The sequence below is a fragment of the Cyprinodon tularosa genome, unplaced genomic scaffold, assembly GCF_016077235.1.
Source record: "Cyprinodon tularosa strain WSP-4 unplaced genomic scaffold, ASM1607723v1 ctg22, whole genome shotgun sequence".
Lineage (NCBI taxonomy): Eukaryota > Metazoa > Chordata > Actinopteri > Cyprinodontiformes > Cyprinodontidae > Cyprinodon > Cyprinodon tularosa.
The window spans coordinates 966,455-980,172 of NW_024038821.1; the positions used below are offsets into that span (position 1 = coordinate 966,455).

Genomic DNA, 13,718 nt, shown 5'->3' on the forward strand with positions numbered 1-13,718 from the left:
CAGAATTCTGGGATTAAAGTCAGAATTCTGACTTTTCCCCCCACATTAAACTGAAATAATATTCAAAAATCAGTTAACTTTTTTCAGTGGCCCTAATCTAATCCTCTACCGTATTTCACGCTCATCTAAAACAAATTAAGTTATAATTTCAGGGGATATGTGTTTGTTTTGCTGGTTCTGCCTCCCACCCATTGTCTCCGCCCACATTACGTCATTGAGAGCGGAGCGCCGCTCCTGTCAGAAGGAGATCTGATCAGCGCATCCTCCTTCCTGCACCTGCAGCCAAGGAGCAGCATCCTTCCCTCATATTGTCCACTCTGCTTTGGTGGCTGTAAATAAACAAATAATAATAAATAAAAGGTTGAGACTAAGGCAGACTAAGAGGCGGGACTTCCGCCCCGGAGTGAAGCAGAACTAAACCGGTCGGACTGTTTATCTCTTTGTGCAGCCAGAGGATCGAGGGGCAGCTGGGGTCTGATAAGGTAAGCGCTCTGTTTTTATCCACGTTTGAAAGGTTTCCCTTCTGTCTGATCTAAGGTTTCCTGTTTTATGCACAGCGGGTTTCCCTCTGCACCTGCTTATTGTTGCAGGCTGCAGAACTGCGCTGTATAGCGGTTAGCTCTGCAGAGCAAATGCAGAAAAAACTTTGAAATTTAATCAAAATTCAATCTTCAAACGTTGATAAGCATGAAGTTAGATCTCACACATGCGTTAATATGGTTTCAGATTATTCTGATACATTTCCAGTGAGATTATGTTTCAGTAAGCCTTTATATGCCAACCCACTGCTACTAAAAGGTCACTCTGGGCTTATAAATATAACTCAAACATTAATAATGCTGACAGACGCTTTGTTAATTAAACCCATACCAGTTTGACACAGGTTTGATAAATAGTAAAAAATAAAAATGTTTCTGATACCAACAGTTAAATCCTTATCTTCCTATTTTAAAGTAACAGAATATCACTGGGGAGGTCACACAGTTTTATTTTACACATAATTGTTAATTCAGATGTTTAGTGCTTTGTAAAACTATAACTCTTGAGATCTTTGCAGCTTTCAACAGGTTTTCCTAAAGGATAGCCATGTATTTACCTTCAATCTGGAAAAGCCTTCCTACAGCACTATACTCCTGTCACTAATTTCCACAGTGAAGATGATGTCTTCAAGGTGATAGAATTAGTTTTTTGATTTTACGTGACAGATTTTTGTATGGTCGTTCTTCCTCTCGCCATTATCCATTAAGTTGGGTGGTGTCGTGTTCATGTTTTTTTTTAGCTAAGCAGCTCCTCTAGAATTGACACATCCTCTTGGCTGCCTCTCTGATTAATGCTGTCTATCCATGTCAAAGCTTGGTAGGTTTCCAGTGGTTTCCACTTTTGGATAATCAGTTGGAAAGAAGTAAAGAAAGTAAAGACTAGTTGTAAAGAAGGTTCCGGGGTCTTTCTGCATGGAGTTTGCATGTTCTCCATGTGCATGTGTGGGTTCTCTCCGGGTGCTCTGGCTTCCTCCTACTGTCCAAAAACATGACGGTTAGGTTAAACCACTTCTCCTTAAGTGTAAGTGTGTGCATGAATGGTTGTTTGTCCTGTTTGTCTCTGTGTTGCCCTGCGATGGAATTGCAACCTGTCCAGGGTGTGCCCCCCATCTCGTCCGTAGACAGCTGGAGATGGGCACCACCACCCCTCACGACCTCAACAAGGGTAAGCGTGATGGAAAAAAAATGGAATGGATAATCAGTTGAACAGTTACAAGCTTGGTTCCTGCTGTGTTCCTTGTTCCTCAAGATGTTTCTTCTCTAGTGTTCTAAAAAATAACCTCAGAGTCCTTCAGAAAAGTTCGATAATTTTGCTAAGATCATGTCACACTTAACTGAACTCTATTATTCCTGACTTTTTAGTGCAGCTTTAGATTGTATTTAGAGATGTATTTATCCCTAGCCATCTTTTGAAAAGCAAAGCTCCTTTCTTTGAGCTCTGTATATAGGTCATACTGAAGACTGGCAATTCATTTTTGTGTACACTACCAACACGGTTCAGCTTATCTATTAGCTATAGCCTGCATGAATCAGGAACGTGGGTGCGACAGTATCATGGCGCCCATCACGCTCCTTAAATTCATGCTTTTAACTCAGAGAAACCAAATCATAGAAATACAGGAAATGTGGAGACCCCCCTGGGTTAAAGATATAGAGATTTAAAGGACAGCTTCCTTTAAGAAAAAGTGAAATTGTTCCTTTTTAACACTAATACAGGGACTGGCTTCTAATAAATACATACAGAGAGGTTGTGTTCTATTTTTGGGATTCCACTGTTTCCTGAAGCACGTCTTGGGATATCTGTGGGGGTTGGAGGAAGTTTGTTAATGAGCTTTGCAGTCAGAGATGATTTCTTTGTCTGAATGCAGAGATATTCCATTGTGAGCACCTTCTGAAGGATGTATGCAACTAGTACATTTAACAAAAATTGGCATTAAAAAGCTGTTGTCAGTTTAAAGAGGTACTAGACACATTGTTTGAACTGTGCTGATGCAGATAAGCTAGTAAAATATAAAAGATATTTGCTGTTGGTATGTTAGGTAGGCAGTCTGCTTTTACTACAAAGCTACCCAGCAAAAATAATTGAATATAGAAATAATTACACATATGTATTTATGGGCTTTCAAAGACTGGTAAATTATTTTTCTACCTCAAACATTTGGATTACCTCAAAAGCAGGAATAAAGTAAATAAAATAACAATATAAAGTGATGTAAGTTGTCTTTCCTAACTTTATAGGCATCTTTATAGGTGTCCTGATACAACTTTTTCATTTACAATGACAATATTGTATCTTTAAAAATTGACAGATACTGTTATTGACCTGATATGATATTAGCATTAATCGTGTGTGCTTTTATTACTTACCTACCCTTTTGAAACCGTGCCGAGAACGGTCTTTGCATTGTAACCGAGATAACTGTTTAGTGTAAATGGAATGCAACTGAACTGGACCGGCCAGACACAACCGAACCGTTCTATAACTAGCACTAGTTTAACAGTAGGGCAGGGGCCGTTTAGTTGTGGCTCAATTCTCTGATAACAAAGAGCGCATGACCAGACCTTGTCATCTCCTATTGACAGTCAGCTGACTCATTTCACGTTTTATCCGGCTTGTCCGGCTTTGGAATTCACAGATCTGTTCACCTTTTCACAACACGAACCTCTTCTCAGCCTATTAACAATAAATGGCATCAAAATGGCATGGCGTGACCGTGGATGATGCCGATACTGAGGCTCTTATGAAATTCTTATATGCCTGGATAGCATCCAGTTCCTGATTGTTATGGGCACCACCATATTTGTTTGCGTAACGACCACCTTGAGACCAGTAGTATCATGGATCGCCGATAGGAGGCAAGGAACCGTGTTAGCGGGATTTGTAAATGGTTGTAAAAGCCAAGCTCGGCACCACTAACTGATCCAAGCTCGATCCGAACTCAGCATGGATGTAGTAGTAGCCTCTGGGATTATCCTGAGGGATATGCCCCCTGGAGGTCTCCCGTGGGAGGCGTTCAAGGCATATCCCACCAGGAGGAGGCCCAGAGGACTAAGTAGAACATGCTGCAGGGACGATGCCTGTCGGCTGGCCAGGAAGCATCTTGGGCTGATGTCTGTGGAGAGGGAAGTCTGGGAGTCTCTGCTGAGTGCCCTGGTTGTGGATAAAGGGGAAGCTTAAAAGCATGAGTACAGATTACAGAAACTTTATACAGAGGCAGAGTCTTATTATCAGCTTGACAATACTGGAGATGTTAGATTCAGGCAGATAGAATCTGTTTTTTGGCTCATACCGTATTGTGACAGCCCTGGTAATTTCACATGCCGTCTATGTAACTCTTCCAGACAATAGCTTAACTGCCTTAAGTGACCATGTTTTGTGTTTGTGTTTTGCAGATATTGTCATTACTAGCCACACCATGCTGAGCTGTTTGATACAAGGACGCTGCAGTCCTCTTTTCTACCTCCTGGCCATGGTTTTACCCCTTTTTTCTTCACACACTCTGAATCCCCATGAACATCAGGACCACACCGAGAAGGAAAGACCCAAGCTACTTCTAGTGTCTTTCGATGGCTTCCGCTGGGACTACATTTACCGTGTCCCAACTCCTAACTTCCGCAGCATCATGGATGAGGGGGTGAAAGTTGAGTTTGTGGAGAATATTTACATTACCAAAACCTACCCGAACCACTACAGCATGGTGACAGGCCTGTATGCTGAGACGCACGGGATCGTGGCCAATGAAATGTATGACCCAGCACTGAACCTCTCCTTCTCCATGGAGACGGACAGCGTCTATGATTCAAGGTGGTGGGAGCAGGCCGTGCCCCTCTGGGTGACCGTTCAGAAGGATGGGGGGCGGAGCGGAGCGGCAATGTGGCCAGGATCTGATGTTTTGATTCATGGCATGTTTCCCACTCAGTACCTACCGTATAACGCCTCGGTTTCATTTGAAACCAGGGTGCAATGGATTATTGATTGGTTCTCAGCACCAAAAGGTGAAGCAGTGGATTTTGGAACTCTGTATTGGGAGGAGCCTGATGAGAGTGGTCACAACCTGGGCCCTCAGAGCCCTCTCATGGATGCAATCATTGCTGGGATAGATGAGAAGCTCGGATTCCTCATTAATGAGCTAAAAAAGGCTGGGCTGTATGAGAAAGTGAACCTCATCGTGACCAGTGACCATGGGATGACACAGCTATCACCTGAGAAGATTATAGAACTGGACCAGTACGTGGACAGAGACTTGTACACTTGGGTGGATAAGAGTCCGGTGGTTGGAATTTTGCCTAAAGAAGGTAATGGTGAGAATTATATTTGAATAAAGATTTAACCTCTTGGTCAGAAATCCCAAAATCCCCTTTTGACACTTGTGCTGTTACACTCAAAAGGACTCAAATGTTAATGATTTTCAGTATCAGTAGTGTTTTTAAAAATAAAGTGAAAGAAGTCAGACATTTAAGAGGCTTGGTAGTATAAACTACAATGTAAAGCATTAAAAGACACATCTTAGGTTCATTTAGACAGAGAGAGAGAGAGAGCAAGACTTACAGCAGATAACAGGAAGGCTGAAGTTATACAGCTAAATAGCACAGTTTTATCCCTTTTAGCTTGCAGCCTTTTTCTATAAAGATACATGCTGGATTTGGAAATGTTGGCAGCCTTTTAGAAATTTCTGAACTATGTTTAGATTATACATTCTCTGGAAAATCCACACAGAAATGGCTATTAGTGATGCTAACAGTGCAAACCTACAAGACTGTGAGAACAGTTTGAAATATAAAATTAAAATAATTTTGCATCTGTTTTAAAATATTTTCCCCTTTTTTTACGCCCATTGTGTCAAATCATCTCGCACTATATGTAGTTCAAGTCTAGTCACACTACACCTTACAACATGCAAGAGTTTAACATTTGTTTTGCAGTGGATCAGAAAGGTCCTGGGATGGAATCTCGTCTCTACTTCTTTCCACATGGTGTTTGCATGTTCTTTCTGTGCATATGTTGGTTCTCTTCGAGCACTCCGGCTTCCTCCAACAGTCTCAAACATAACTGTTAATTTAATAAGTCTGTTGGCATTGGGATTACTGTGTGTGAGCAAGGTTTTGCATCCAATGTGTCTCTGTGTTGCTCTGGGATGGATAATACATCGTTTTTCCCCCTTTCACCCATTGACCACTGCAGACTGGCTCTAAACCCCCATGACCCTGCAACAATTAATGGGTATGGACAATGGATGAAGGCTTGAAAAAATATGTTTAATGCCGTTCTTGTATCATTTGATGTTTTAGCTGTAAAGGAGAAATCTGAATAGGCTAAAATAGGTATTGGCGGTAAAAAGTAAAAAAAAAAAAACTTAAATAATTAAATTTTCTTGCTGATAAAACACTAACAGGATGATTAGGACTGCAAGACAATGAACCCAATCTTTATATCATCTATCATCATAAATGTAACACGGTTTATAGTTCCTGAGTCAGTTCTTCAGTGCCTATAACAAATAAAGCATTATTTATTAGCAGCACTTGAAACATAATATGACCATGTCTGCCTATTTTGATATATTTTTGATTGTACTGCAGTAAATACCTTTTCTTGTCTAAACTAAGCTTGCATTTAATTTAAAGTGTTATTACATCAGAAATAAAACCTGCTCCTGAACTCTTTGATGTGTCTCACAGGAAAGCTCGATGAGGTGTACGAGCTGCTTGTAGACGCTAACCCCAACATGGTCGTGTACAGGAAAGACAACATTCCCGAGCACTTCCACTATCAGCATAATGTTCGGATTATGCCCATCCTCCTGGAGGCCAAGGAGGGCTGGACCATCATGCAGAACAGGGATGGACCATTCATGCGTATGTCTAAAAATGCAGTACAGCTGTGCTGTCCTGTTATTCTTCTTCATCGCTTTGCCTTTATTTTTTTCATCTGACTTTAAAGAGAAGCTCTAGTCTGCTCTTATTATAGCTTCACAGGTGATTTATTTTTGTCCCTCATCCAAAGCTAGCACATGTTTTACCGAAAATAATTGACAAAGAGAGACAGCTTCATTTCCTCATGGGACCAGCAATGACATGTGTGATGGGTGGTGATGGTTGGTTCTGGGAGTTTATTACTGCGCCTTCATGCACTTTTCCTAATTCCATATAGAAAGCCTTTCTTTTCAGAGTAGAATATTTCTGAACATATGTCTTAGACACAGTCCTACACTAGCTAATTACACTGCTTGTCTGTTATGGTTGAAAGCTTGTTAATTTCTAAAATGACCACGTGGAACCAGCAGCTCAAAGAAGAAACAGCTGTCTCTTGGTGGGGGTTGTGATGTGAAGCCTCTTACTAGATGTGTAGAGGCTGATACTGTCCTGTGTGGAAAAAATACACATTCACTGTGGATTTACTTGATGCCTCTGATGATAAAACAATAGCAGTTAGTGTCTGGCAATGTTTTCAGAGATGTTGGTAATTCAGCACCATTTAGCATTAACATTAAAATTAGAGGAATTGCTAAGGAATTACTGTTCAATTCGCATTAGCACGGTCTGCTCAGATTGTTATTTCGGTATTTAACATTCATTATAAATTCAGATTCTTTAGTTCCACAGACTAAAACTAGTCTTAAGATGGCTAAAAACAAAGACCTTTGTTTTTTAAAAGTGGGTAAAATCTCAATCAGTGATCAGCCAACCTTTAGAGTTTTTCTACTTTTATAGGGGCTGGGTGTTTACAGAAAAGCCAATCAAAATTTGTAAGAGTAACTGATTTTTTTTGACCATGCAAGAGGTGCACCCCTAAGGGGTATCCTGTGTGAAACATGTAATGTAAGTATGTTGACTGAGGGATGCAAACAGGATGCAGATACATTATTGCCAAGGATAGTGCAAAGACAAAAATTTGTTTTGCAAATGAAAAATTAGACTATGCAACGCTTACGTATATGTAAACACGTATGTAAAGAAAAGACATGCAAGGGAATAATCCTGGAGTCATAGAAAATCTAAAACAGCAGAGTGCAAACATCCTGCAAACACATAAAGATTTTAACACAGAAAGTACATGCAAAAGGAAATTATGCATGTAGCAAAAACACGTGAGTCTAATCTTCAAATAGCTTAGAAGTGCTCCACATCACTGTCCTGAGTTGTTTTGACATATAAAAAGTAGGAATATGATGTAAAAAAAACAGCTGACTTGTAAGTAATCATAAGTTTGTTGTGTTTTTCTTTACAGTGGGAAACCACGGCTATAACAACACCTTACGTGACATGCAGCCTGTGTTTGTAGCCCGTGGGCCAGCCTTTCGCCAGAATTATGTCAAGACCTCCATGCGCTCCGTTGATCTTTACCCTCTCATGTGTCACATATTAGCCATCAAGCCTCTGCCAAACAATGGCTCTCTCCTAAATGTCCAGGACCTGCTGTCCTGGGAACCAACGACTTCCTTCACCACCCCAACCTTCTCCACTGTTCCTCCTAAGGTCAACAGGTACTCCTACGCCACGGTTGTTGGTTCTTTCATTGGTGTGGTGATGGTGCTTGGATTCTTTGTGGTCTACGTCATATTAGTGACTCTAAAACAGCGGCCTGTCCTTAAACACAGAAGTTGGGAGATGTCACAGCCCTTGCTGCAAGAGGACTTGCACCTGTAGCTGAGGAAGTTTAAGGGATTGGAGACAGAAAAGATGAGGAGGTTGTGCTCCTCCAGGTACCCTGCTCAGCCCAGAAGCACTCTCTAAATATTTTACTTTCACTAATTAATGCAGTCGTGCAATTTAAACTTACACAGGGTTTGCTTGTGGTGCAATTTAACGATTTAACAATAATAAAAAAAGAAAATAAAGCCACGCTTTATTTGTGAATGTTAGCTGAGATAATGTAACAACTTCAATGTCACTTTCTGCATAGAGATTTAGGACTAAGAGCGGATTTTCAACCTGTTATTCAGATAATTATGAATTTTGGTGGCAAAAACTTTGACCCGGATAATCCAGAAACATCAGTATCCTCAAATTAACAGTCTACCAAAGGTGTTTTATAGTTGATGGTGACCAGTATCTGTGAATGTGCAAGTGTGTGGGAATACTCCAAGAAGCCTGTCTGTTAGGGATTTACCTGAGAGTGATATTACGTTCAGTCATCCAAATTCTGCTTTAAAGTTTCACAGTTTGCAATTAGAGTTTGAAACTCCAATAATCCTGGAATCATTGTTCTAGAGACATAATCTGGTAAAACTTTCAAAAGTAGACATTTCTGGATTTGCCTGCGATTAACTCACTTTTATTGGCACTCTTGGTAAAAATGTGAACAAAGGCTTAGTGCACTGAATTTGAAATGCAGAAGCTTTTTTCTCTTCATGTATCTTAATACAATATTATGGCCAGGGTTTTATTTAGTAAAGCAAAGATCATATGAATAAAAACAGTGTTACAAAATCCTTGAAAATTATTATTTCCCTTGAAATAATATATTATGTAATAAACATTAGTGGACTGATTCTTTGGTTCATATTTTACCCTCCTAAGGTCGTCACTGTTTAGGAATTTTAACAAAGTAATCCATAACTACGTTGTGTTTAGACCCAGACAGATTTTATTTTGTCATTTTGTACATACAAGTTTAAACAAAGAGAAATTGTACAAGTACAGCTCTCTAGACTCACATTTTCTAAAGTGCAGGTAAGCAGCTTTGATTAAAACATTAAAACATAAAAACATAGAAATATTAAACATGTGAAGACACAGAGGTCAATTTCTTTTAGGTCCTATACAAAATAGGAAAGACAAGAGAGTATGGCCTTCAGTTACGTTACATGTCGGTAATCTAAATAACCAACTGCAGAAAAGTGTAGCATCATTTATAAGAACTAGAAGGTACTACTGTATCTACCACAAAACACATCGTCTGGGAGCCATCAAGGAACATTGTTTGTCCTTCCATCATCAAATATAAAGTCTGCTAAGCTCTACAGGGTGCTTTTTTTTAAACGTTTGACTCAAACTGATTTTTTAAGCAATAATTCAATTCAGTTTATTTATTTAGCGCCAATTCACAACACAAGCCATAGACAATTCAACCAGATCATATAATCAAATTGATTCAAAGTTTTCTATCTGAATAATCTTATTCAGAGAGAACATAACTTTAGAGATTTAACTCACAAATTCTGCAAAGTTAGAGATTAGAGAATGAAGCAGAATGATGAAAAGGGGTCCCTATGTCCTCCAGCAGTCTAAGCCTATAGCAGCAGAACTATAGAGATAGCTTAGGGTAACATTAGTCACTCTAACTATAACCTTCATCAAAAAGGGACGTTTTAATCCTACTCTTAAAAGTAGACAGGGTGTCTGCCTCACGGACAAAAACTGGTAGTTTGTTCCACAGGAGAGGAGCCTGATAACTAAAATATCATTTGCATTCTACGTTTAGAAATTCTAGGAACCATTAGTGAACCTGCAGATTGAGAGCGAATAAACATTCACATTTTTGATCAGAAAAGAAAATAAAGTGTTAAAATATATATCAGCCACACAGTTGAATGTGCCAGATACATGATTTTTCTGTCTGCCCACACTATTGTGGTTATTATTACACATCTCCCAAGTTGCTTCCTGTTCCCTAGAATAATTGTTTAAATCGATAACCACATTTTTATGTTTTCAGACACAGACTCAGTATTGTATTCGACTTTTCTTTTATTTTAATAATACTTTACAAAATCCCACACAAGGAAAGCATGCTTGGTTTTCTTGAAAGTGAGCTGCTTAGCCTTTTGCCATTTGCTGCTTGAAAACCTGAAAATTTTAAATGCAAGGTTATGTTTTTCTGTACCCAGCTAAATTTTGTCACAATGCCCAAAATACCCTTTTTAATTAATCTGGTTTGCAAGCTGAATTCTCATGGTATTTGTGCATTCAAAAACATTAGAATCCATTTTGCCTTTCTCCTGCCTCGACTATTTAGAAATAGACAGAAAACAGGTGGCCAATCACATTCCGCTATTATGTTTTGAGGCGGGACATACAGGTGTGACAAAATCAGAGCGCACAGCCAAACCAAACTAAACAGAGAAATGCAGAAAGTACACGTAGCTGCTGCTATCGCATTTGCTTTGTTAGGATCAAACATTTTTCCTGTGTAAAAAAATGCAAGAAAAGATTTTGTTCATTAATTGTAGCTCCGCCCAATCTGAACATCCCTTTCTTTATCTGAACAGATTAGATGGGAGTAGCCCAGACTGATAATGTGTAAACCTAAAATTCTTCAGGAGGATAATCATAAAAAACTGTGAAGTCATTTAGAAAAATATCTCCTGTAGAAAAATAAATGCTGTAGAAAACTGAGAGTAAAAATATGAACAGCCTGGAATATCTAGATAGACAGGAATGAAAGGAAGATACGTGCATATATACAGCTATACCTATTGAATGAATGTACTCCAACAAAAGGTTGTATTTTACTGTTATTTTGCTGCTGCAGTAAAAGCTTTACGTCTTTACCAGGATTGCCATTGAAAATGTGAGGGCAGTAAATACATAGTTTACAACAATAGATATTTATACCCTATTTATAAAATGCAGGCATATACCATGTACTAGATTTTATTTGTACCTATAACAATGCAAAGACAGGCATTGAAAACTAGGAAAAAACACTGACTGATCTATAACTGATTACTTTTTTTCCAAGCTCCTTTTCTTGATGTTATTATTTAGGGTCTGATTTGGTGTTCAGTGTTTTGTGCTAGTCTGTGTAAACTAAACTAGCTATCATGATCGCATTTCCAACATTGAACAATGAGCTGGTTATCGTAAGAAATGCTGAAAGCAGGTAAGGAAATCAGACAACTGTGTATGCTTTCAGACAATCTGCACCTTTTAAATGTTTTTACACTAAGTGTTTGGAGATTTATTTTATATCTCCTTTACCTTCTTAGCAAAAAGAGGTGGAAACATATTAGAAGGGATAAAATTAGCCGTTGCCCACACTGCATTTGAGGCATACGGAGCCTGCACTTTTACAGCAGGGTACTTAGACAGCAGACAGTTTTGATTTGACATTTTCAAATCTATGCAAATCAGATTTGTATGTCATGAAGTAAAGGAGGACCAAAGTCTACATTGAAATTTCCACCAATTGTCCAGCTTGTTTGAGCACTAGAGAAGATGTTACTTTATACTGGAAATGCTGTGATTCTGCTTAAAGATAATATAAAAACTGCTGTGGCTTCAGGAGGCTTGTCATGGTCACTGTTTATAATAAATGTTGCTTGGAGTATTCACTGTGTGTCAAGCTACTCCCTTTGAAGGGTACTCACGTCTCTACCTTGCTCTTTCATAGTCAGCAACCATTTGCCTTTAAGCTTAACATTCATTCATTCTTGTAGTCTTTTAAGCCCACTTCACACCAGATTAAGACAGCTCTACAGTCTCTAGGATTTCCATTACTGTTTGAATGTTGCTAGATCACCACAGATTTGTTCAAATGTAATTTATAGGGTGAAATGACTCTAAATGACTCATTTTTATGGTATTACGATATATATCTGTTGATTTTTAAGGGCATCCTATCAAAATGACTGCTGCTGATTGCAGATTATGCCCCAACATTCTACTTTTAAGATGTTTTTGCAGTTGAAAAGCAGCCTTAAGAATTTCCTCCAACCTTTATGCCAACTACCTATATGCACAATTTGGAGGTGTGCTCACCCACCCTGACAGGGATTGCAGCAAATTTCAATACCAATCTTTATTTAAGAAGTGCATGGATATTAGTCTCTGAACCGATGCTTAAATTTCGGACAAATTGCTGATAAAATGTTATCATCATGTAGATCTTAGTGCAGTCATCATCCAGTGTGAAGTGGCCTTTAACTGTTGCGTTTCTCGGGAGAGGATGTTTTTTTGTCTTTATACATAACTGTGTGTTTCGCTACTTGTTGTATTCTAGTGTTGTAACCATTGCCATATTGTTGGTGAAATGTGAAGTGCAATTGCAAATTGTCTGTTTTGTGTCTTAGGGATTTTAGAGTTTATTGTCATTTAGTTGGGAAGACATTTTCTTTCGGAATGACTCGTAAGAGATGACCCCCCGATTTGCACTACAGGATTGAAATGAGGGCACTTGCTAGATGCTTCTTAGGCAGCCTATTATTAGCACTTCTAGTTAGCATTACGCATTTCAGATGCTGAAGAAAGAAGCCGCTTCGAGTTTGAAAGCTTTTTATTAGCGTCGTCATAGGGAGACTTGAAACGAAATCAGCTATGTGTACATTTTTGCTGCACCTTATATTTAAAATAATTGGGTTTGATGTTCGCTTTTTGCTTTTGAATGGATTGTGTCCCAACACAGCAGACATCACTGTGATATAAATATTTATATACTTTTTACAAAATTTAAATTCATAAATCAAAAGCCTTTATATGGGAACAACCTACTTTCAGATCCTTTTACTGTTTTGGTAAATCAAAGTGTTGTCTAATAACTTTCCCACACCCATTGGTATAGAGCAGATATCTGTAGTATTATATTTAAAAATGATTGATTTTTACTTGCTAGAAAAAAATGAATAAGTTTAGTATTATTGCCTTGGATACAGTGGATATTTGATATGAGTGACAGATGAAGTATCTTTGCCATGTTGACCCAGTTGAGTCTTCTGAAAATAAACTTATAAAAACCAGCACCTTTGTCTGTATGATGTGTTTTGTGTCTGTCTATACTGTCTATTGTTGATATTTTACTATTACACAGCTCCCATCTTGCTTCCTGTTCTCTAACAATTATCTCAAGGCGGACCTACAGCTGCAATAAAAGCAAGAGGTGCCAAACCAAAGTTAAAATGGTCTTGCCTTTTTATCAATTTATTGGCCAAAACCAAACTTTGGACGGTGGGCCCTAAATAAGGCTTCAATCAGTCATCTAGGAAAGTCTTAGATGGGAGCACACCCATCTAATCTGTGTGTACAGCTATATTTAGAGTGGTAGACATTTTCAATCTGGCTTGCCAGGTTACCTTTAAATTAGGGCTGCAACTAATGATTATTTTACACATTGATTAATCTATCGATTATTTTCTCAATAAGTTGATTCATAGTTGGATAGCAAAAGGTTCCTTAAGGAAGAGTTTTTGGGAAATTAAACCAGGGGAAACTAAAACTTTTCCATGTGAGGAGTTCTGCAGA

At 38.7% G+C, this 13,718-nt stretch overlaps 1 protein-coding gene across 2 annotated transcripts; it reads left to right on the forward strand.

Annotated features, from left to right (window-relative positions):
* Window positions 1-215: 215 nt before the first annotated feature.
* enpp5 (ectonucleotide pyrophosphatase/phosphodiesterase 5) lies at window positions 216-13,217 on the forward strand. Of its 2 annotated transcripts, XR_005280900.1 has the most exons (5): window positions 216-482; window positions 3,933-4,835; window positions 6,219-6,395; window positions 7,768-8,256; window positions 8,302-13,217. XR_005280900.1 is itself a non-coding variant. In XM_038286117.1 (4 exons), exons 2-4 carry the CDS (start codon window positions 3,956-3,958, stop codon window positions 8,184-8,186), a joined length of 1,476 nt encoding a protein of 491 aa, XP_038142045.1. In that variant the 5' UTR covers window positions 216-482; window positions 3,933-3,955; the 3' UTR covers window positions 8,187-13,217. The 2 variants fall into 2 exon arrangements, 1 of the variants encoding a protein (XP_038142045.1); XM_038286117.1 differs by having other exon boundaries at window positions 7,768-13,217.
* The last annotated feature ends 501 nt before the right edge of the window (window positions 13,218-13,718 follow it).